This window comes from Telopea speciosissima, chromosome 1 (genome assembly GCF_018873765.1).
Source record: "Telopea speciosissima isolate NSW1024214 ecotype Mountain lineage chromosome 1, Tspe_v1, whole genome shotgun sequence".
In the NCBI taxonomy this organism is placed as follows: Eukaryota; Viridiplantae; Streptophyta; class Magnoliopsida; order Proteales; family Proteaceae; genus Telopea; species Telopea speciosissima.
In genome coordinates, this window is record NC_057916.1 from 73,882,543 (window position 1) to 73,907,045 (window position 24,503).

Consider the following 24,503-nt stretch of genomic DNA (forward strand, 5'->3'; position numbering starts at 1 on the left):
CAGAAGAGCAAAGTTAAAAAACTCTTCTCTGCTCGGTGCTCACTCTTTCTTCTGCTTCCCTTGTGGTTGCAGAACAACTCTCCAGAGTTTCAAGAACTGAACAGACCACATGAAGCTAATCTGGTAATGATAATGACCCGTTTCTGGCAAAACTCGGAAAACGATGAAGATCCCAAAAGCCCCAGTAGCGGTGGTGGAGGAACGGGCATGAGAATAATAGTGCCCTTGCAGGGGGTAGTTCAAGGTAGTGGTGGCCTTGTTCTTGGGTCAGTTATCCCTTGCGCTCTCTTTTACTGTTTGCAGCTTTACCTCCGAAGGAATCGTTCCGTTTCTCCTCCACCTTCGTCGTCTCCGTCTACGTCCCCGTCTTCTCCGTCGTCGGCCCCTCCTTCCCGGTCTCCGTCTTCGGGACAGCTTGTGGAGGCTTCTGAGTTACAAAGGTCTCCCTCCAATCTCTTTTCGAGGTTATCGACTGGCCAGGGTTATATATCTTCTCGAGCTAATTTGCTTACGAAATCTGCTGATGCTCCCTACTATGCGGGACCTAAGAAGGTTACCGAGGATCCGTATGACGCTTTGAATAATCCAGATGGTGTTATTCAGCTCGGATTGGGGGAGAATAGGGTATTCTTGCTTTGTTCTCTTTTGTTGGCTTTGGTGTCTGCATCGATTGATCTTATTTATTTTGGTGTTTTTGGAGTTGGTTAGATGTTTAGATTCTATTTCCGTTTTTTTTTGTTGTAGTTGTCGTTGGATTTGGTTCGAGATTGGCTGGCTGAGCATGTGAAGGATTCGATAATGGGTGCAGAGGGAGGTGGGGATTTGAGTATTCATGGAATTGCCACTTATCAGACGTTTGATGGATTGATGGAATTGAAAGTGGTAAGGGCGGCAGGTTCAATTGTTTACCATTTGGATGTTTTGATTGGATTTGCAATCATTCCTGTGTTCTGTGCTTGAGTTTATTTTATGCTGCAGTTCTAATCCAGTTGGCACTTGTAGAGGGTTAATCACTTCAAACTTAGAATCTCAAATTGTAGTGGCCGGTTATGGAATTGTTGCGTTTCCCAGTCTGAAGATTTGGATTCAGTTGTTTGCCCAATTAGATATAAATATCAGTTTTCCTGTATTAAGTTCACTGTTTAACATACAAGTATAACATGCAGAAATAAGAATGGTGGGTTTAAGCATCGCACTTGTTTGTGTTAATTCATTGATGTTTCTACAGGTTGGTTGAATACTTCTATTAGTAGCAGATTCAGTGGTGTCTTGAACATTAAATAGCAAATTCTTAAACCCCCCCCCTCCCCCCGCCCAAAAAGAAAAAAAAGAAGGTCGGCAACCAGGTACATGAATTAAGGAAGGAAGACATCACAATTAGTGCTGAATTCTTTGATCTGATGGCTGCAAGGTGAGTCTTCTCTAAGGTGCATATTGGAAATGATCTGTCCAAGCATGGATAAATGCTTGAAACCTTCAATCTTGGTGTAGAAGAAATTGAGTTAAAAGTTAAAACTCTCTCTGCTGCATCAGAGATAGGTTACGTGGTAGGATATTATGTGTACAAGAGAAGACGGGTTGGAGGTCTTGTGGGAACAGACAAGCAATTACTTGAATTATCCATTCTGGAGTCATATTTTTTCTGTTTTAATATTGTGATTCATTCTTAACGGAATCGTCAACTTCTGTAGGCATGATGTAGCTTTCTCTGCTATAAGAGAACAATTAGCCGATCTGGATTTGGGAATTATTACAGATTTTTCATTGGTAGAATGGAAAGAATTAGGGGAAGAAGGTCCCACGGTTTATGCCACGTGCTTGAATACTTTTTTTGTATGGCATTTGAATCTATCAACATGAAGTGTTCAGTAACATAGGCATAAAAAGCTTAGACCACTGGAAACAATATTGATTTTAACACTTTGATGGTTATTATGTCTTTTACCAAAGTGTGAATGGGGATAGGGTTGGGGGTAGAGAAGAAAAAGATAGTGTGAAATGACCTTTTAATTGTGCAATGAGACTCAGTGCAGGATTCAGGTTGTCTCACTGATCATATCGGTGGTGAAGACAATTTCATCACTTTGTGAGGAGATAACTGTGGACTAGTACATTTGAGTTCAGGATTACTGTAAGAAGAGTGACATCACCTCAGTCAATTTGGTGGCGCATGGCTGGGAGAGGTTCCACCTACACGTAATATTAATTATTCTTCATTTCAGTGCTAATTTATTATGGTATGTGAGATGACCCATTCAATCATCATTAAAGCATGAGACTTAGGGGCTGTGCTATGTCAAGGTCATGTTTCTCCTTGAATAATATATGGAAAACCTGTAGCCCTCATCTCTCGATGTGTGATCTTTGGAATATGTGCTTAGGTTAGGTCAGTTACTGTTCGTATAGGATTAGTTAAGTTTTTGTTCATGAACAGGCATAATCTTCTAATTACTATACTGCCTAACTATGCTTCATTGGTTTTTGAGAATTAGTTCTGGAGGTAACTAGTTTTGGTATATTGAATTGATCATGTATAGGTAAATTAATAATGGAAACTGCTAAGAAAAGCAACCAATGAACCTCCATAAGTACATATTTTTATTTTTAAGGCAGCTTTGAAGGGTATGTCCCTACTTGATTTATAAACTATAGATGGATTCATCTGAACTACAAGAGAGAAGAGTGCTGTTTGGACTTACATTTTTGAGAGAAAGAGGGATCGAGACTAGAGGAATCTTCTATTTCATACGCTCAGAAATGAGGCCTTGTCATCTACTCAGCTTCATGGACTAACCAAAAATGCAAGTGATGTGTTTTCGATACAATGTTAAAATTAAACACATTAGATATTAGTATTTCTCCATCAATTAAGCAACAGCTGACGTATGTGAATCTGATACTGTCTTGAAACTGTAATGTTAGTGGGGTGGATTAGTGCATTAGTTAACATGGATTAGTTGTTCAATTATCTTTTTTTTTTTGGGTAGAAGTTGTTCAATTATCTAGTTATTTAGTTATGGAGAAGTTATATTTAGTAATGTGTCGTGAGGTAGTGGAAGTAGTTAAGCAATGCGTATGGAAGTGTGGGAAAGATTTTTAATATGAATGGGAAGTTTTGTAACGGCTGATTCCTCAGCCTATTTAATTGCAGTATGGAAAGGAATAAAGGAGTCTTTGAAATTCCTAACTTATCTCTTAAGAGATGAGGTAGGTTTCCTCACCAAAGCCCGGGTGTCAGGCTTCATCGGTAAAGCCAAAAACATTCCTATTTTCTTTCCTATCTCTTCTATCTTCACCTTTATTTTCTCTCCACCCATATTTGTGCACGTATCAGTATCTGCAGAAATACAACTTTCCTGGCAGATTTACACTAACAGTGGCTACTTGGCTTACATATGCATCCTGTATGCACGAAGTTCTCTATGTCCTGCATGGTACTTCACCTTCTATGTGGAAGTTCAAATCCTAATAAAGAGTTGATGGTCATTCTATTAGTTGGAAGTTTTTTCCAGAAACAAATCGTAAAATTGCTGATGCCCAAAGTGAATTATATTGAGGTCTTTATCTACTTCTTGGTGGGAAGATCAGCTGACTTACAAATGGAATACAACAAAGGCTTTGTTTGTGTACTGTAAATTTGAAAAGCTATACACCAGCACAGGAAGAGTAATAATTATACACATGTTTTGATCAAAACCCTGATCAGGAGACTATGTGATGCAATCATCTGCTGAGTGACTAAATTATGTGTGCAAAAACCCATTTTTGTTATTTTTGTTATGAAGACATGAGTGACCAAATCTGCACTACTGTTGAGATTTCCATTCACAAAATGTGGGTCACACATATTAGGGGTATGTTTTGTGACAAGATGTAGTTAGTTTAATAGTTGATAATTGGTATTTAGAGTGTCTTGGCCTCTGCAAGAATTATGCAGATAAGTCACCAAAGGGCTTATTTTATTGGAATTAAGCTTTGGGTTGGGTTATGTATGTGTTGGGTCTTTGATCCCATGTGTTTTCATTGTAATGGGCCACATGGGCCTAAAATATGGTAGAAGGTAGGCATATGGGATTAGGCTTCATTACTTTAGTTAGTCTTTATTTTAAGTTGTTTAACAGGCATTTCCTTTTTTTATTATTATGCTTCTTATTTATGTTGCTTAGCAATAGTATTTTATTTTCCTATCCAAATTAGGGCTAATACAATTTGATGAATAGAAGTTTAATTCTTTACAATGGATTGTTGTGTGATTCAGTAAGAGGGTGTGAGATCCTTGGAGGGCAGTGAGATTCTGTTCCTGTTCTATATCTGATATTTGCTGCTTTTTTATTCTGATATTGTTAACATATACTGAGTTTCTGTTGGGTGTATTAATTCTGTAATCAGATCAGTCATATGACGCCTAGTTTGACTGGTTTTGACTTATCCTACTTCCACTAGGAGAGTTGTCCACATCAGCAGATCTGTCCATTGGATCTGGCTGAAATTTTCAGCATTGATTCTACCCATAAACAGGCACTTGACCAGCTTTATAAGCTGATCTGATTTTCTGATCTTGAGTAAGTTTTCTCCAGTTCTTTAATTTCTGGTTCAAATTTGGTTATTTAGAACTCTAATTACTCCTAATCTGACCATTGGACCACTGCTGTATTCTGGGGATCATCTATTTTAATTATTTGTGAGTGATTGTCAGAGTTTGACCTTCATCTGAGAAGGTTGACTTTTGTTGACTTTTTTATTTGAGTTTGCTTGGGATCTTGTAAGGGAGGTGTTTAGTTTGAACCTAGGGTTCATCCTACCCACCCCCTACCAATGAACTTTTACGGTTCTCTACTTTAGCAGAAAGGAGTGAGCTCATGTCCACAGGGCAAGGGAGACGTGAAGTTGTTAGTGTTATTTCACTTGGATTTGTCTTCCAGCACATTGAACATCTAAGGCTGCGTTTGGTAACGGTCTGAACAAAGATTGCCCGTTCTTGACTAGAAATGTTCTTTTGTGTTTCTGGTCTGGAACGGCGTTCTGAGACCGAGAGACCGAAAATGAATGTTTGGTAATGGTCTCAAGAACGCCGTTCAAAATGAAAATGGTGTTTGGTAAAACCTGTTCTTCCCTATTTGATATTCATTACAATAATGCCATTTCCTTGTCAATTATACCATAAAAATACTTGTAAAATCCTTTTCTCTTACCAAACTTAGCATAAAATTAAAATATCTCATTAACATAACCAAAGTAAGTATAAAAATATTTCAAACTTCAAAGATGCCATTAAAATTGGGTTCTTGTGTGGATTAGTGTCATAACTGACTATGCTATGAACAGTTGAATAAAAAGGGCCTTGGTGGATTCGAACCACCATCCCCTTGGAACATGCTCATGTGCCAAGTGCTCTACCAATTTGAGCTAAAGACCCATCAAGTAGAGATCCAAAACAAAAATATAACAAGAAAAATTAAAGTAGCATGAATCTCTACATGAGGAATGCAATGAGCAAAGGTCTAAAACAGAAATACATCATTCCTCCTCCCTTGGCTTGCAACTCAGAACAGATCTTCTTCATCATATCCCTCACTGCTGATACACACCCATGCATCATTCATTCTCTCTCTCTCTCTCTCTGATTCACACTTCACAGTGAGAACTGCTAATGGATGTCAAGAATGTGAGAACTGCTAATGGATGCTAGCCTATCCAAAGATATGCCAACCAAATCATCATCAACAGATTTATACATGCCTCTGAGAACTGAAAATTATGGATCAAAGAAAGGGAAAGGAAGCTTCTTGACTTCTGATTACATTGTCACAAAACCAGTCATTAGAGACAAATCCAATGTTAGAACGTATTGAGAATTTTGACAAGTAAACAGTAATAAGTAAGAAAAAATCCTTTCATTCTTTTCTCCTAAAGTCTTCTTTACCTTTTCCTCTCTTGCTTTTCCTGTTGGTGTTTCCTTTTCTTTACTCAAAATCATATAATTTCTTTCTTCTTTTTTCACTTTTTGGTGGGTTGGAGAATGGCCATTGGAGAGGGAGAAAAAAACTTTCAGTCTCTGGTTGTCCTAGTAAATTGCTAATCATTTCATTTGTGAAATAATGATGAAAGAAAGGGAACTAGGGACTGGTGATTCCTGGGTTTGCTTTAAATTCAAAAGTAGTTCCTTTCCTCATAGAAGCTTTTGTCTGACTCAGTTATTTTGAAAGCAATGGAGTTAATGATGAAAGCTTCTCAACTCTCTAATCTCAACACCCCCCCATACATCTTCTTCCCCTGTTTGTTACTCTCAATCTCTAACTCCCTCTCATTGTAGAGATGGGCATGGACCTAAAAAAAATATTTTAACAGGGGAGGGGATTGATATTTGATACTTCTCAGAGGCCTTTATCAAGTAGCAATGAAATTTTAAAACATGAATACATGAAAACAACAGAGTACAGTATAGTTGTTCTTTATTTATCTTCTCTTTCAGACTGAAGTGCTTGATGAACCCTCTATGGCCCTGTTTTCTACCTTTTGGCCTCACAAGTCACACCCAATCAATCTTTTATACAAAGATAGAACAAGAAGTCTGCTAAGCTTTCATGGCTAGAGACCAATGGGCATAATAGGTACACAAATGCTTGATGTCAGCTAAGCTAGCTTTCATGTCCCAGAAAAACAAGTCTCATAGTCAGAGCTTATAAACACAGACTGTGGAAAGATCTCTCTACTTTAAAATCTTCAGAACTTTTATTAGAATAGTACAATTCAAAGGAATAAATTTCACTTTTTATAGCCTATATTTTGCATGATACAATATGGTTTTTAAAACATTAACAGCTACAATCAATATTACTGCCTTGTTCACTGTTTTCAATTCAAAATTTCAATAAACCTCAATGAAACCCCCAATCAACCTCAATGTTCCTGATCATCATCTATGTTTGTTTTTTAACTTCTTTGCTTTTTCTTGGTATCTCTTGGTTGGAATCTAGCTTCTGCCTTTTGATTGATTTGTTAACATAGCCCAAGCATTGGGTGGTCATATGAACATCCATAGGAGAGATAGAGCAAAGACCAAACAGATTGAACAAATGTATACCTAAAACAGAGACAATCATAAAAATCAAATATGCTTGGGCAATCCCTAAAGTCCATACTCTTTCAAAAAATGCAAAATAACATTAAAACTTTATAGTAGCAGATATCACAGTGATTTTTTCACTTGAGAACCTTGCAGATGAGCATAACTTCCGCTTCAAATTAAATAAAATCTAATTTGCAGTAGAAAGAGGGGGGGGGGTTTGCAGTAGAAAGTGAGAAATCAGACTGTGAAAGAGAAACACGATCACCAGAGGTATAATATTTACCTCTGAAAGGAGAATGTCGATGAGCTTGAGACTTCCGATGCGAATGATGATGTTCTTTTTTTTCCGACTCAGTAGCAGTCCTACGCAACTCATGGCGTCCCTTACGGAAACTGGACTCCTTCTTTGATCCCCTAAAAAACCATCTAGAGATTGATGCAACCCATATGAAGAACCCTTGCGAGCAAATTTCCTTCCAAAACTAGATTCCCCATCAGGCTTCATCACCCAGGATCAAGAGAAAGACGAAATAGAAGAGGAAACAAACAAATCAAAGAAACAGAAGAACTGGGACAAGAGAGAGCGAGAGAGAGAGTTGCAGAGATTGCGATAAAGAGTTGCAGAGACTGCGAGAGAGAGAGGGACAGAGCGAGACAGAGAGAGAGAGAGACAGAGAGAGTGAGGGAGAGAGCAAGACAGAGAGAGCCAGACAGAGAGAATGAGAGAGATTGAGAGAGAGCGAGACAGAGAGAGTGAGAGGTAGAGAGACAGAGAGAGAAAGCGAGAGAGAGATGAGATCGACCTGGTTTACCTTCTTCGCCTGCTACTTCTCTTCCCTGCTCTTCCCTTCTCTTCCCCAGATCTATTGCAAGCCTTTGCCTTCTAACCCAAAATCACGGGTTTTGACGATTGATCGCGACAACTTTTCGTTCTTGTTCTTTACATGAAAGATTCCTCCGGTTCGTTCTAAAAGAACGAAAAAACGAACCGCACAACCAAACGCATTTTGATGTTTTTTTGTTCTTTTAGAACAAAAGAATTGTTCTGAACGTTACCAAATGCGCCCTAAGTAAAATGTAGTCAGACCTGTCATGTTGCAACAAAATTCAAGAATTATTAGGTCATCTGCAATATGTTAGTAGAAATTATTTGTCGTATGAAACTTTGTAAATATTTGTTCTGGAATTTTAAACCCATTTTGCTGTCATTTTATTTTAGTGAGGGCATAATGGAGGGGGGATATTATTACTGAGGCAAAGTAAAAAATGGGCTTTTTCCTTCCAGTTTTGAGTGTCTTCTTGGAAGTTATAGCGGCCCATAGGTGCAAGATGTACCTTGTTGGGGGGGGGGGGGTCCCCTTTCAAGCAGTGGCTGTTTAGTCCATGGTCCATTGGATGGTTGGTGCAACGCCAGAAATTGGAATACATTGATTCCGCTTGTTCTAACTGGATGAAAAAAACATGACCCAGACAATTATCTGGTTCCATCACTTGCTGTGGAATCAATACCGGAGACATATTATGAGCTACATGGAACCGATCAAGGTGGTATAGGAAAATCAATCATAATTCACGATATTCCTTTTAATTCAATATAATACTTATTAAAATGGCTTGATTTAGGCGACTCAAACAATGCTTACTTCCATCGGTCTGTCAAGGCAAATGTCAATGTTAACTCCATCATCCAGCTCACTTCCCCTGATGGCTCTATAGCTACCACTGTCAAGGATATAAAGGAGCTGGCTGTTAAGCACTTTAGTGACATTTTCAATGCTCCTCTTCCGGATCATGTTCCTCTGCAAAGTCAACTGCTAAACAAGTTTATTCCTGCCAGCCACTTGGAAGTTTTGAGTTCTATCCCCAAAGAAGAAGAGATTTTAGATGCAATTCACTCCCTCAAGGTCTCGGGGGCTCCAGGGCCGGATGGTTTCAGCATGGGCTTTTTTCTTGCTGCCTGGGATATCATAAAGGAAGACCTCATAGCAGCCATTGTCAGCTTCTTCTTTAACCCCAATCAGATTAAAGGGGTCAATCACACTTTCCTTTGTCTTATCCCAAAGAAGGAGGGTGCATCCTTGATGAATGACTATAGGCCCATTGCTCTCTGCAATATCATCTATAAGTTTATTGCAAAGATCTTAGCCAGAAGACTCAAGAGTGTGGTTGATCTGCTGGTCAGTGAAAACCAATCAGCTTTCATCCCAGCCAGGAACATCTCTGACAACAACCTCCTTTGCAATGACTTAGTGAGAGGGTTTGACAGGAAAAATCATTCGCCCTCTATTCTCTTGAAGATTGACATTCACAAGGCTTTTGACTCTCTCAGATGGGATTTCATTTCTCAAGTTATGCTCAAGATGGGGTTCCCTATGCCTTTTGTAAACTGGATTAGTCACTGCATTTCCTCTCCCAAGTTCTCTGTTCTCCTCAATGGCAGCCCGGCAGGTTACTTTGGTGCTACTGTAGGTATTTGGCAGGGGTGCCCTTTATCTCCATACTTGTTCACCTTGGCTCTGGAAGTCCTCTCTAGACATTTGCAGTCCTGTACTGATCAGCAGCTCATTACTCCTATGCCCAAGTGCAAAGCTTTAAAGCTTACCCACCTTGCTTTTGCAGATGATTTTATGATTTTCTCTAAAGCCTCCATAGCCTCACTCGAGTGTATATTGCTTTGTCTTCGTCAATTCCATGCCACTTCAGGGCTCCGCATCAATCCTAACAAATCCCTCATCTTCTTCGCTGGTATTCTAGAATTGGACAAAAGGGAGTTTCTAGACAGCTCGGGATTCCTTGAAGGCCATCTGCCAGCCAAGTATCTGGGTCTCCCTTTGATCCCAGCCAGGCTCTCTGCTCATCACTGCACTCCCATGTTGGATCTCATCAGGAAAAGGCTTCAGTTATGGAAAGCCAAGCTCCTTTCCTATGTTGGTAGACTGGTCCTCATCAGATCTTTCCTAGAAGCTTCCTACATCTATTGGTCCGGCATCTATAGGTTGCCGCAAGCAACCATCAAGTCCCTGGAATCCTTGTTAGCTGCTTACCTCTAGAAAGGCTCTGACACGCCTAGGTTTCTCCACCCTCTCAAATGGGCTTCAGTCTGCCTCCCAAAAAAGGAGGGTGGTCTGGGTATCAGAAGGATCAAAGAAGCCAACCGGGCTGGTATTATCAAGCTCATTTGGAAGATAGCCTCTAAGAAAAAGAGCATTTGGGTTGACTGGGTTTACTCGAGACTCCTCCAGCAAGAATCTATTTGGACTGTTACTGTCTCCTCTGAGGCTTCTTGGGTTTGGCGCAAGATCCTAGAAGCTCGTCATCTTGTTCAAAGTCACATCCACAATCACATAGGTGATGGGCTCTCCACCTCTCTTTGGCTGGACAACTGACACCCTAAAGGAATATTACTCCACCTTGTCACCCCAAGGGTTATCTATGCTTCGGGTCTTCATAGGAAGGCTCGGGTGGTTGATATTCTCCATCTTGATGATTGGGCTCCCCCCCCAACCTCCTCTCTGCAGTTAGCTCTTATCTGGAGTGAGCTTCAGTCTATCAGCAGAAGGCTGCCATCTAGGGGAGATAGTGTCTCTTGGAATGCAAACAGCTCTCCTACATTCTCCTCTAAAGGAGCTTGGAACCTTATCCGACAGAAAGGTCCGATGGCTATTTGGAGGAAGCTTCTGTGGTTCAGGCATCACATCCCTAGGCACTGCTTCACTGCTTGGAGGGTCTTCACTGAATGTCTTCCTACGCAAGCCTTCCTTTGTAGGCGGCACATCCAGGTGTTCAGTTCTTGCTGCCTTTGTTGGAGCAACTCGGAAGACTTGGCTCACCTGTTCTTTGATTGTCCTGTCTCCAAGGCCATATGGAAAGGCATCCTCTCCAAATGTTGGCCTGCCCAAAGAAAGATTCTCAGTTTCTCTAGAGAATGGATTTGGGTTGACATGACCTTTGGAGGAACTTCTTTGTGTGATTCTGTGGGAAAGATGGCTTTCTGTGCTGCTCTTAGTCACATTTGGATGGAGAGGAATATTAGGAAATGGACCTCCAAATCGCGTACCTTTCAGCAGATATGGGGTTCCATTTCCTTTGAAATCTCCTCAAAGCTGCTGTCTGCCCCTCCTTTTTGTAAGGACACCCCAAGGAACAGGCTTATTGTTGTCTCCTGGGGTCTCTCTAATGTTTCTCTCTCTTCTAGCTCCTGTTAGCTAAGGCTCTCCTAGCCTTGGGCTCTTGTATTTCCCCTTTGGGGGCCCTTTTCTTTTTCTTTAGTAATTATATTCTTTATTCACCCAAAAAAAAATACTTATTAAAATGCAAAAGTAAACATTCAGTATTAGGTTTTTTAAATATACTACAGCTTCCAGATTCCATGAATTATTTTTTATTGTTCACCAGTTTCAACATTCTTACTGTGTCAGAATCTGATAATCATTACCTTACAATCAACATGGGATAAGTTTTGTTTCACTGTGCATGAAATAGCTAAGAGTGGATATGCTGCAAATTAAGAGGGATTCTTGCCATAGAACATTTTTTTTTGGGTAGAATTGCTATGGAACAAGTATTCTCAATATCGTAACAAATTTCTCTGGTCTGCAGGCTGTGGCAGGATTCATGTCCCAAGTCATGGAAGGATCGGTTACATTTAACCCATTGCAGATTGTATTAACATCTGGTGCAGCTCCTGCACTCGAGATACTCAGCTTCTGCCTGGCTGATGCTGGAAATGCATTTCTTGTTCCCTCACCATATTACCCAGGGTAGTTACCTTTTCTCCGTTTACAACTTCTCAAATGGTGTAAACTCCTCTCTTATTGGCATTGGATCATGAAACTGAATTGGATGCATGTTCTGCAGGTTTGACAGATATATAAAATCACGAACTGGGGTTGAGCTGATACCTGTCCCTTGTCGCAGCACTGATAATTTTAGTTTCAGTATCACTGCTCTGGACCGTGCATTCAACCAGGCAAAGAAAAGGGGGCTAAAAGTCCGTGGAGTTCTTATTTCAAACCCCTCAAATCCTGTTGGCAATCTGATGAGTTGGGAAACCCTGTACAGCCTTCTGGACTTTGCTAGAGAAAAGAATATCCACATCATCTCCGATGAAATATTTGCAGGTTCCACCCATGGAGATCAAGAATTTGTGAGCATAGCCAGGGTTCTTGATTCAGTAGGCTTCGATAGGAGCAGGATTCATATAGTATATGGGCTATCCAAAGATCTCTCCCTTCCTGGCTTTAGAGTGGGGGTTATTTATTCCTGCAATGACAGTGTTCTTGCTGCAGCGAAAAAGTTATCAAGGTTCTCTTCCATTTCGGCTCCCACTCAACGTCTATTGGTCTCGATGCTTTCAGACACAAGATTTATCCAGGATTATATTGAGACCAATAGGAAGAGGATTCGGACAATGTACTTGGCATTCGTGGAAGGGTTGAAGCAGTTGGGGATCGAGTGCATGCAGAGCAGTGGGGGCTTCTACTGTTGGGTAAATATGAGTGAGTTAATAAGATCTTACAGTGAGAAAGGGGAGCTCGAGCTGTGGTATAAGCTTTTGAATATAGCTAAGATCAATGTAACACCTGGATCATCTTGCCATTGCATCGAACCTGGATGGTTCCGCTGTTGTTTTACTACATTAACTGAAAAGGATATTCCTGTAGTTATGGAACGGATTCGGAAAGTCTCTGAAACCTGCAAGAAGTCGTAGTCGAAATGCTTTTGGTCCAAATATCCAAGCTATGGGATTAGGTCACCTACAGATATCACTCTGAGAAAAACTGCTATTGATGGTTTCAAAGTTGCAGGTGCACAAGTAACTTCTGCTTCAGAATTGAATTTCCAAGGCAAGAAACTAAGTAGCAGTTTCGAGAAGTGACTGCATTAGAGAACTTGGAGCTTTTGTACAGGTGGGTCCAGTGATGAAGGTTGAAGGTTGAGGCGATTTAGAAGAGATTACAAAGAGCTGATTTCATCTGGGCCATAAAACTAGAAAGAAGTGATATTTTCTTACAATAGATTCAGCATCTGACTTTGTTTCCTCCTGTGCAAGCCATCAATCCTGTTGCCACTGGTTCCGAAACAGCAGCGTCTGAAAGCACTCTTCGTGAATTCCTACCATCGATGCAATTGGGCAAGAGTTAAAGAAATCCTTTTACAAATTCACTTGATGATTCGTAAGTAAAATAGATGATAGTCACTTGGACAGATAATCAATCACTTTTCCTCCCTTTAAGCTATTTAAAATATTTTTCTGGTCAGACAGTTTTAGTAGCCCTGCCACCCATAAGGATGTGATGTGAGCAGACCATTCAATCTAGGTGATAAAAAGAGGAATATAATTTCCTCTGCAATCTAGTATTGAAAAATGAATTTGCCTATGATCCAGTGAATGACAGAGAACTTTTAATGAACGTAAAATTGAAAAGCTAGGTTCTGCCTCCTTGTGTCAACTCTCTAAGCGTTGGTAGTCTTATCATGAGTAAGTTACAATTGCTCTCATAACGTGATTCTTTGGTCTACTGCTCTGGAGAGGTATGCATCTCATAACAGCGAACCTCAAGACTGCAATCTGGTGAAATCAATGGATGGAGGCATTCCTAGAGCTTCAAAATGTTTTGTACATTTCATTGCATGGCTACTTGCATCACTGCCAATCGCAGATGATGTTGAGGTTGGGGTTCCATGTGGAGGACTTCCAATTACTGGAGATCAACCATATATAGTGACAAAAAGAGAAATACAAGATAGATCAAAAGAGAGACTGTTCGAAGTCCAAGTCCTCCCATTCTGGTGTGGACAAAGATGTAATCCCTGCTATAGACTTCTCTGTGAAGCCGGCCTGCAATTCTGTGTTCACAAACGCCGTTTCCCAGAAAACAGAGTAAGAAAACTCCGATGGATCCATGGAATACCTCGTTGAAGCTATGTTCGTCATCAAGGTCACCCTTCGAGAGGGTAAGATGCCCACTTGCCTTTGGTAGGTCCAAGTGCTTTGTCTTCTTCAGATTGTCTGCGAAAAGTTCAGTTTTGTAGTAGTTAGTAGAATGACTAAGAATTTCAGATGCTCTACTCTCTGCAATTCCTCCAGAAGAACTGAAAAGTTGTGTAGAGGACTATTCCACTTCAAGGACTGTTGCAATTGGATCTTGGGAAATGAATCATCTGGTCTGGATTTCAGAACAGTTCCTGATGTCAAAGGGAGGTTGGGTGATGGCACAGCAACTGTTAATGGATTTTCTTCGTGACAGAGCAGCGACAGATTTGAAGAAGCCTACTTTTACGGGACGGGAACGAGAACACATAATTAGAATGGGGTTGGGTACTTTAGCGCATTCCAGAACAAGGCCCATTATTGGACCCATTCTACGAATTTAGAACGGGAACATGTACCAAATAGTGTTTTTGTCATTTTAGAATGCATTCTAGACCCAAAATGTGTTCTAAGAATGCATACCAAACACAGCCTAAGCGTACTTCGATAGAAATATTGAAACTAATGCAACATGTATCTTAAGTTCCTAACCATCCCATTTGTGGACTTGACTATGTTGATTGTTTTTTACCCAAAAAAAAAAAAAAGACTGTTGATTGTTGAAGCCTCTCTCTCTCTTTCTTTCGGTTCAGTCTGACATGGAAATGCTTTGAGCCTCAAAATGCAAGGAAAGATTATTGGTCTTGGCTCTTAATGTTTTTAAGGCTGCCATTGATAGATGAACTAAATGATTTTATTTAAAAAATGAAGAATTCCCCTTACAAGTTCACAATGGTAAGTTGATAATCACAAAAGAATTAAAAAGAATGTTTTTCTTTTTATATTTTCCCCCATTCCCCCCTCCAATTGCTTGTGGGGGTCCCATTTTCTTGCCTAGAACATACTCTTGTCTAATCTACACCAACCCCATAATCCTGGATTCCATGTTAAATTTTCCCCTTGACTACTGTGATTCTGAACCAGATCTAATGGATTCTAAAACTTGAACAACCTCTGCCATACTGGGTCTCCTGGAAGGAACTTCAGAAGTACAGATGAGCCCCAACTTCATAACCTGAATCAACTCATTCTCAGCAAACCCGCGTAAGGTTCTATCAAAACAATCCAAAGCTGCTCCATCTTCCAACAATTTCCTAACGTACTCACTCAGAACCACCACCTCAGTTGCTACTGTACTTTCCACTGGTTTCCTCCCAGTAACAATTTCTAGTAAGATGACTCCAAAGCTATAGACATCACATTTGTCACTGAACCTTAAGCTCTGGCAAGCAAGTTCTGGTGCTACATATCCAACAGCTGTGTGGAACTCAGTTAAACCGTAATTACTCAACATGGGCAGCAGCTTGACCAACCCGTAATCAGATAACTTGGCTTCATACCTTTCATCTATAAGTATATTGTTGGACTTGATGTTTAGATGCAGAACTTGCGGTTTACAGTCATGGTGAAGGTAAGCAAGGGCTCTCGCCGTTCCAAGGGCAATCTGAAACCTCCTAGACCAGTACAGTTCCCTTCTGCCACCACTGGTGCTGGTACCAGGGTAACTTACTCCATGTAGATGCTCATATAGATTCCCATTGGGAACGAATTCGGACAGAATTAGCTGCATTGTAGAGGACCAGTAGTAACCTTGGAAAGTTACTAGATTGGGATGTTGAAGGTTGCCCAGTCGCCCAACCTCCTGCTCAAATTCATCTTGGTTCCTGATCCTTCCTAGTGTTTTGAGCTTCTTCACTGCAATTGAGATTCCACCTTCAAAACTGGTTCTGTAAACTGTCCCAGTGGATCCACCACCAATCACACAATCCTTGTCAAGCAAAGCTTTTGTGCCTGCTTCCCAATCCTCGTACCTGGAAGGTAAGCTTTTGCTGAAGAGAACCAGCTTCCCAATGATAACATCTGAATCTGTTGAAGCTGGTGGGGTACTCTCCACAGCCAACACCTCGTCGTCTCTTCTTCTGCGAGCCCTTATGTTCATGAAGGATATCACGCAGACCCCAGTGAGGATAACTGCTGCAGCAACAATGGCCACAATTGCTGAAACCTTCAGTCTCCCTGATATCGAATTGTTGCCATTTCCATTTCTGGAGCAAAGCGTGTTAAGAGGAAGCCCACAGAGCCCAGGATTAGGAGAGAAGGCGGCGGCGCCGAATTTCTGTAAGATGGGAACTGCAGGAATCTCTCCAGAGAGATGGTTGAAGGATAGGTTAAGAAATGTCAGCAATGTTAAGTTTCCAAGGGATTCAGGAATTGGCCCAGAGAGCGAATTTTCAGATAGATCAAGCAATTCAATCCAAGACAGCTCTCCCAGACTTGGTGGGATGCTTCCGTTCAGCTGGTTTCGATGTAGGTCAAGAAATTGCAGGTATGTCATGTTGTATAAGGTGAGAGGAATTTCTCCCAGTAACATATTACCTGAAAGATCCCTGCAACAAGAGCTTGATATGTCAAGTTTCATTATTAAGAAATGCTGATATGTAGATTACATTGAATTCGATAGATATTACACTCACAGCTTAAGTAGAAATTCACAATTGCTGAGATCGCTGGGGATTTCACCAGTAAGACGAAGATTGTGCAAATCCAGGACTTGTAGCTGTTCAATGCTTCCAAGCTCAAGCGGGATCGTGCCTTCAATTGTGTTGTTACCCAATCTGAGAACAGAGAGCATCTTCAATTCTGCAATTCCAATTGGAATACTACCATTGAGCTGGTTAAAACTTAAATCCAAAATCCTTAGGCTTCTGCAATTCGCAATGCTCGACGGGATCTCTCCATTTATATCATTCCACGAAACGTCAAAAATTTCCATTCGATCGCTACAGGTCTGTATCTGGGAAATCTTCCCCTGAAAGTGGTTCGAAGATAGGTTGAAATAGCTGAAGTTTTTCAGTCCAAGAACATTGAAAGGAGCCAAACCTGTGAACAAATTCCTCCCAAGATCCAGAAATTCCAAGCTTTGGCACGCCGAAATCTGTTCCGGAATATTCCCTGCTAGAGAATTGCTTCTCAGGGATACGTAGGATATGCTCGGAGGGATACAAATCTCTGCAGGAAAACTACCGCTGAGATTGTTGAAAGAAAAATCGAATCCAATAAGCTTCGAGCAGTTTGCAATAGACATCGGAATTGAACCGGAGAGACTGTTGTGCGAGAAAGAAATGAACCTCGTCTTTGAGCAGTACTTGAAGAGAGCTTCAGGAATTTCTCCAGTAAAACCATTCGTCGACAAATCCAGCAAACGAATACTCTGAAGATCTCCGAGGTACTCAGGAATCTGTCCAGATAACGCATTAGTACTCAAATTAAGCTTCCACAAGGTCACAATTTCGGAGAATTCCTGCGGTAAAGAGCCAGTAAATCGATTTCCGAATAACGATAGTATCCGCAAGGATTTCAAGCCAGATAAGCTGGGCGACAATACTCCGGCGAGGCTAGTGTTCCACAACACTATTCTCTCTACATATCCTTCAGGATTGCAAAATACACCATGGAAATCCTCGCAAGGATCTCGAGCAGATTGCCAGGAGTTTAAGCTATTGTAAGGATCATCGGTAACGTTGCCTTTGAATTCAAGCAATATCTCCTTCTCCGTCAAGGGATAAACAATGGTGGATCTCAGTAATGCAGAGACGAACAGAAGAAGAAACCAGTAAAAGAATTGTCGGAAACTTTTCATGTTCGCTGAAAAGGAAACGGGAGCCGCCAGAGATCGCAATTCTAGCCTTCTGGCTCCGGCATTACTGGAACCCAGGTCTTTTCAGTCTCTAACAATGCCAAGCTTGAAACTTTAAGCTCTCTGCTCTGCTGGGTACCCAGTTGGATTTGCAGAACAAAATGGGAAAATCAATCTCCAATTCACACGACTAAATCTCCTCGGATCTCTCAGCTTTTAGAGTTATTCAAATAGTTTCAGCGAGAGAGAGAGAGAGAGAGAAGAGCTATGGGGTATGGCAAGAGGCAGAGCAAAGATAAGGGTTGAAACTGGAAGCCAAGCATTGGCTGAAGCAGAAGCAAAGTGAACCATTTTAATAACTGCTGCATTAAAAGTCCATGTCTCAAATAGCAAATAACTGAAGAACCACGTGATTCGTCCCCAACCTCACTCCTCACTCCTCACTCTCCTTCCTTCCAGCCAACTCTGTTGGACAGAGGTGCAGAGTCTTTCATTAGATAAGCGAATCACCTGCATTTATTTTTCCCAACAACCACGCCACCACCTTCCCACGACCCATTAAAGAAGAGGAAAGAAGGAAGAGTCAAGACAAACTCGTCTCAGATCCTTTCAAGTTCACCTTCTTCTTTAGTATCTGTATGGACATTCTTGGTCCTTCTCTAGTAGTCTCTGAACCTTTTTAACTCTAGTAGTTCTTCTGCTTCTGCAAATCTCATGATGCAGAGACAAAGAATACGCCAGAAGTGGTTCCCTCAAAACTAATTCTTAATGGATTTCCTTATAATTTTTTAGGGGAGTTCGAGTTTGAATTGTATTCCATTGCTTTGCATTTGTGGGTTTACTCCGAAGGGTCGTTAAGAGGTTGTAAAGTTTGAGGCTTTGCGTTATCTTTTGGGCCTCAACGTGGGGGATGGAATATTTTTCTAGGTCTACATGGATATTTTGATAATATGTGTCTATGTAGGGTTTCAGTATATACTTGTAACGGGATGATTGTTCTTTGTATTCTCAAAGAGGGATGAGGATGAGTGTTTGTAAATTGTAATGTTATTCTTCATTGATAGTGAAAGTGATCTCATCTCACCATGGATATAGTCGATCTTGTCAAACCACGTAACTCCTTATGTGTAATTGTCTGTAATATTATTCTTCATGGATAGAAACCTATCAATGATTGTAGTACAAGTAGGTGTGTATGGACAAAAAAAAAAAAAAAAAAAAAAAAAGGAATGCCAATATACAAGAGCGTATTTGATTGAATTAAGCTCAAATTTGATATGGGACTAATCTAAATCATGTGTTTTATCTCACATCATCTTTCAAGGTGATGCAAATAATTGCATTGGATCAGATGTTCTTTCTACACTTTATAGACAATAGAGAAAATTTCCTACTATATAAGAGGTGAATCATTGACCTCAAGTAGAGTTGATTGGAGGACAAGGTGTTAAAAGTGAATAAGATTGAATTGCTGTTATTGTATATAAGCGAGAGGATAGATTTCAGTACTACAGTAAAATTGTTCCATTACGACCTAGTGGTTGTAGATTCGAATTAGAGACAATGCCCTTTTTTGTTATTATATATAAGAAGCGAATCGTTGAGTGGTACTTTTTTTTTTTTTTTTAATTTTTTAAAAGACCATAAACTCAGGTAAAACTTGTTATGATCAATGGGGTTGAAGTTGCTTGAAGCCTATTGGATAGCTTCTTTGAAGACAGCTTATGGAATTCATGTTGATCTTTACCAGTTACCACATAGACTTCTGTGATTTCAGAAGCTTCGGCTTTCAAAGTTTGTGACCGTTTTAAATTTAAGAAATTAGCTTCTAGAAGCCCAGAAGCTTTAGTCTAATAACTTTTAGCCAATATACCCTGCAACAGCTGGAAGGAAGTGACTACTAGCTTTTGCTTGACTGAAAGCGTAGTGTTTTCCAATTGAAAACAACCAAGAGCAGTTAAATTTGCTTTCACATAGGAAAATGGTCACTTTTTGTCATGTTTTCCGTAGAAAAAGTCTTCTGTCTTTCTAAAATGGATACAAATTTTCTTATCCTGCTGAGTTGGAGGGATCTCTAATTACCACAAAAAAAAAAAAAAAAAAGTTGGAGGGTTCTCTCTCCTAATCTAAATAAATAGAAAGAAGATTCCTTCGCGTATTGGCTATGTTTGGATGTCAAGAAAGAAAAAAAATAATATAATAAAATAAAAATCATGATGATGCAATGATTGATTTATATGTTTTTTTTTATTCAAATTTTTATGAATTATTTCTTTTCTTTTCTTGATATCCAAACATACGGAGTTAGGATAATTCACTATGGTGAGAAATAGTGAATCCCACCAATAATTGTGAGCGAACGTATAATGCCTGTGTGTGAAACCTTTTCCCGGATAAATATATGAAGATAATTAGTTCACCTAGACTGCACAAATATGTGCCTACTTGCGACCGGCATTGATTACCATTGACGACCACCAGTGGCGAGATCATGAATAATTAGGAGTGTAACAGGTTCGAGTTGTGCCGGATTTTCTAAAACCCTAGCTCAACCCTTAGGGCCTCTTAATTCAATCCAATCTCAATCTTGAGATATCTGAGCGGAAGGTCCCTACTGACTATTGAGTATTGTTAACCCATCAATGCTCTTTTTAGCTTTTATCTCTTCTTGTTGGCAAAACCTGGTTTAAATTTTGGGGAAAAGAATGCTAACTAGTCGCGTGGTTCCTGCGTTCAGACATAAGATTGTGTGAAATTATCACTCAGCCCCTAATGAACTAAAAAATCTCATTCAATCAAATGTTTTTGCTCGTGCTCTTATTGGCCCCCACACTAGTGCATGCTCTCCAACGATATTTTGCCCTTAAATTTTAATGGTTGAGTTGTGTGAATTAGCAAGTTCTTGTTGAGATAAACTGGAGAGACGTGATAAGTAGTTGAGTGAACGAGTCATGCTTATTTTTCTTACTAATTTTCAATAGGAGTGTCAATTTGGCCCAACAAACCCGAGACTGCCTTGGGCCCAGACAAGGCCTCGGTCCAATTTTTAGCTCGTACTCCCTAGGGCTGGATTGGGTTTACTTTTTTCCTGGTTCTAGCAGTGCTGGGCTTGGGTTGAGCCCTCGGGCTGAGCCCAGCCCTGTATTAATTACAATGCATATATAATTATATATATATATAATTACAATTATAATTTATATATCATTGTGTCAAAATGTCAATGTGTCATTCTTCCATGTTTTCATTAGAGCTTCTCTGAGTGTGGGAGAGAGAGTTCATCTGTCATTTCTTTGCTTGATGTGTTAATTTGTTGTATTTATTTAGTGATCAATACCAGATTATATCCAAATATAATCCACGCCTTTCTCTATCTCAAAATTAATATTTTTCAGAATTCAGTGTTGAAAGTTTGTAATTTTGTATATTGTTGCGACATGCAATTCAAGGTCAATCAGGGCCAATCTAGTCTGGCCCGGCCCAATTAGGGTCAATCAGAGCCGGGCCAAGTTAGGATAAACCTTGGCAGGATTGGACCTAGGTTGAGGGTTTGTTAGGCCCTTCCAGGGCTAGGCTGGGCATTGACCGACTTTATGATCCCTAGGGTTGGGCGGGTTTTAACAAGACCGGCCCGGCCTGTTGACACCCCTAATTTTCAAATGTCTTCAAGGCATCATATTTTAAATAAATAGGCTGTCTAAATGACACCTCTATAGACATATTTAGAATTTCACACACTTTTTTTAATTGCCCCTTTATCTTAGTTCCCAAAGTTCTTTATATTAAGGATAAAATTGGATTTTCAAAAATAATTTGAAAGTGAATTTTCATTATGGATGAGTTGTCATGATCTTGCACATTTTTTAAATACACATGTGAAATAATAGGATTTACCTTCATTTCAAAAAAAACAAAAGAGTTTCGAAGAGAGAAAAAAATCAACATCTTGTTTGATCCATTGAATAATCAAATAATTTTTCTTTGAATACTCAAGGGGATTTAGAGGACTAGCAAGGCGGGAGGAGAGAGCAATTGCAATCTCATGAATCAATTCCGGAGTAAACGCATGGAGTGACTCCTAGACAAACTTATCTCCTACATCTAATCACAACCAAGTATGTTTGGTCCTTTTTCTTTTTTCTACGTCCATTTCTACTTGTTATACTAAAAGGACAAAAAGTAAATTAAAAATTATTTGACAACTTAAGAGCTATAAATAAGATCTCTTAAATGAAAGGTGAACATTTTTTTGTCACCTGAGACGAAGAGAGAATCCTTCCATCCAGAGTGATTTGACACTCTAATTGGACTCTTGAGATGGTGAGTCTCATCAGGAATTCCAGACCCTTGGCTGAGGAGAGTCTCATTATTAACTTTGAAACATCACACTTTTAATATAAGGTTAGAAATAGTCTTCCTCGATATGGATTAGAGGGTTAAATCTCTTGGCATAAAAAAAGAAGTGGGTTCCCCATGACATCAACGTTAGGGCGGCGGGGGTTGGGGAATGTACATGTCACTCCAATGACAGTGCAGAGAATGATATCATCCCTATGTGGCCTATATGATCTTTTTTTTTTTGGGTGAAATTTGTGGTATATACGATCAAAGCAAGAAAGTGAAAGGAAAAAAAGTGAATAACAAAAAAATAAAATAAGGGTAAAAGATATGCACAACGTCAACTTAATTTTAAAATTGCATTGAAACAACCTTCATAAGACTCAGATTACTATAGCACATCCTCTATAAAACGTCTCACATATCCCCCATGTTTTTAATGTTTTTCCATAATGACCCTCTTCCAAGACATGAAAGTCCACTTTGTCCATGCAGTAAACCCTCTCCCATAAAATAAATAAATAAATAAAGGGAAATTTACACATACCACCCCTGAGGTTTGACGAAAGAATATTTTCACCCCCCAGTTTTGGAAAATTCTACGTAACCCCCTGAGGTTTGTAAAAGGTAACAAATAAACTCATTCCGTCAGTTCATGACTAACACTGTTAAAAATTAAACTTGAAATGATAGAATTGTCCTTACAAAAAAAAAAAATCACCTGCAACTCATCTTCCCCAATTACAAATTGGGGAAGATTTGTTGCAGGCATGCCTTTCTCTCCTCCTTTCTCTCTCTCTCTCTCTTGTCGGAACGAGAACTCCTAGCCAGAGATTTCAATGGCCTTCACCTCTGGCTTCTTCACTTCTTCCTTGAGCACAGTAACAGTGAGCACTCCATTATCCATGGCAGCCTTCACCTGATCAATCTTGGCATTCTCAGGCAACCTGAACCTGCGCAGGAACTTGCCACTACTATGCTGCCACTGGTCACTCTTCTCTTCCTGCTCTTTGCTCCGCTCTCCACTGATCTGGAGAACCCTGCCTTCTTCCACTTCAACCTTCACTTCTTCATTTTTGAGCCCAGGAAGATCAGCTTTGAAGATATGGGCTTATGGGGTCTCCTTCCAATCGATTCGGGCATTGGCAAACGCAGCTGTTTCATTGACAAACATCACTGCGCCCACCAAAAGGTTCAAGAAAAATCATATTTCCTCCACCTACTATTCCTTATTTGAATCAACCATTGTCGTTCACTCACGCTCAACATATGCAATGTAAATGTCAAAGGAAATCATAACATCAAAAGAAAATTAAATTACTAAGACTAGTTTCTCAGGAGGTAAATTTCTGATGCCAAAATCCTACACAATGCGGGATGATCTTATCGAATCAAATGTTTTCTTGCACAATTTTTTTTTAATTGATGCCCGTCTTTCGACCAGAAGTAATTCCAGATTCGAATGTAAACAATACATGGCTACATAATATTATTCTCTCATCAACTCAAAAGAGGAGGAATTTCTTTGTATTCTGAAATCAAATCTCAATTCCTGATAAACATCAAATAAGAAATAGAACATGACAATGGACAACAATCGCATACCTAGATCGATCGATCGATCAGAAAGGGATTAATGGCCGCCATGTTCTTTGGCGTGCTGCTGGTGTTCGAGATGACGACGCTCTTCAGGGAGAGCGACTAGGTAGGAGAAGATCATGCCACCGAAACAGACATGGTAGAGAGGATCAATCGAGTCAGGCATGATGTACTTGCGGTGATAGTTATCCAAACCTCTATTGATAACTTGTTTCACGTGATTGCTGGAGAGAAAGGGATGCCTGCAACTCATCTTCCCCAAATATCATCTTCCCCAATTTGGGGAAGATGAGTTGCAGGTTTTTTTTTTCATTTGTAAAGACAATTCCGTCAGTTCAAGTCTAATTTTTAACAGTGTTAGTTATGAACTGACAGAATGAGTTTATGTGTTACCGTTTGCAAACTTCAGGGGGGTACGTAGAATTTTTCAAAACTGGGGGGTGAAAATATCCTTTTGTCAAACCTCAGGGGTGGTATGTGTAAATTTCCCATAAATAAAAAAACATAAGAGAAGGAAATAAAAATATCAAAGGGAAATTTTTTTCAATAAAATCTAATTGGATAACTGTTGTTGCTAAAATAAAAAAGAGGAAAATTGTTGATTTTGTTTAAGGTTGTTAAATGCCGGAAAATAATCCTCTTCATTTCCCTAAAACTGTGTAATGCGGGCTGGAGATGTTGACATCTGGCAGCTCCGACATCCGATGGTGCCGAGTTGGAGAAGAAAGAAAAAAAAACAAAGGTCAATGAACTCGGATTGTTGGATGTCCGAGCTGCCAGGTGCCGACACTTCTATCCCGCACTATACATTTTTAGGAATTGGAGAGGAT

At 39.9% G+C, this 24,503-nt stretch overlaps 3 protein-coding genes and 1 pseudogene across 3 annotated transcripts; 1 reads left to right on the forward strand and 3 right to left on the reverse strand.

Moving 5' to 3' along the window:
* The first annotated feature begins 72 nt into the window (after positions 1-72).
* LOC122665434 (probable aminotransferase ACS12) lies at positions 73-12,800 on the forward strand. Its single transcript, XM_043861585.1, has 4 exons — positions 73-624; positions 745-882; positions 11,669-11,829; positions 11,927-12,800. The coding sequence occupies exons 1-4, from the start codon at positions 127-129 to the stop codon at positions 12,777-12,779; spliced, it is 1,650 nt and encodes a 549-aa protein (XP_043717520.1). The 5' UTR covers positions 73-126; the 3' UTR covers positions 12,780-12,800.
* A 1,966-nt stretch (positions 12,801-14,766) lies between these two features.
* LOC122665426 (probable LRR receptor-like serine/threonine-protein kinase At1g12460) lies at positions 14,767-17,784 on the reverse strand. The gene is made up of 2 exons (XM_043861578.1): positions 16,577-17,784; positions 14,767-16,489 (listed from the first exon to the last, which is right to left on the reverse strand). The coding sequence occupies exons 1-2, from the start codon at positions 17,740-17,742 to the stop codon at positions 15,007-15,009; spliced, it is 2,649 nt and encodes an 882-aa protein (XP_043717513.1). The 5' UTR covers positions 17,743-17,784; the 3' UTR covers positions 14,767-15,006.
* A 1,592-nt stretch (positions 17,785-19,376) lies between these two features.
* On the reverse strand, positions 19,377-23,248 carry LOC122654365 (annotated as a pseudogene).
* A 434-nt stretch (positions 23,249-23,682) lies between these two features.
* On the reverse strand, positions 23,683-23,926 carry LOC122654376. Its single transcript, XM_043848445.1, has one exon. The coding sequence runs from the start codon at positions 23,924-23,926 to the stop codon at positions 23,708-23,710; it is 219 nt and encodes a 72-aa protein (XP_043704380.1). The 3' UTR covers positions 23,683-23,707.
* Positions 23,927-24,503: the final 577 nt, after the last annotated feature.

Excerpts from the sequence above, each read along its gene's own strand:
- LOC122654376 (XM_043848445.1), bottom strand. The coding sequence starts at position 23,926 with ATGAGTTGCAGGCATCCCTTTCTCTCCAGCAATCACGTGAAACAAGTT.
- LOC122665434 (XM_043861585.1), top strand. The coding sequence starts at position 127 with ATGATAATGACCCGTTTCTGGCAAAACTCGGAAAACGATGAAGATCCC. Across the intron at positions 883-11,668 it reads GATTGATGGAATTGAAAGTG|GCTGTGGCAGGATTCATGTC; the intron begins GTAAGGGCGGCA and ends TCTGGTCTGCAG. Across the intron at positions 11,830-11,926 it reads CCCTCACCATATTACCCAGG|GTTTGACAGATATATAAAAT; the intron begins GTAGTTACCTTT and ends CATGTTCTGCAG.
- LOC122665426 (XM_043861578.1), bottom strand. The coding sequence starts at position 17,742 with ATGAAAAGTTTCCGACAATTCTTTTACTGGTTTCTTCTTCTGTTCGTC. Across the intron at positions 16,490-16,576 it reads TGTGAATTTCTACTTAAGCT|GGATCTTTCAGGTAATATGT; the intron begins GTGAGTGTAATA and ends CTCTTGTTGCAG.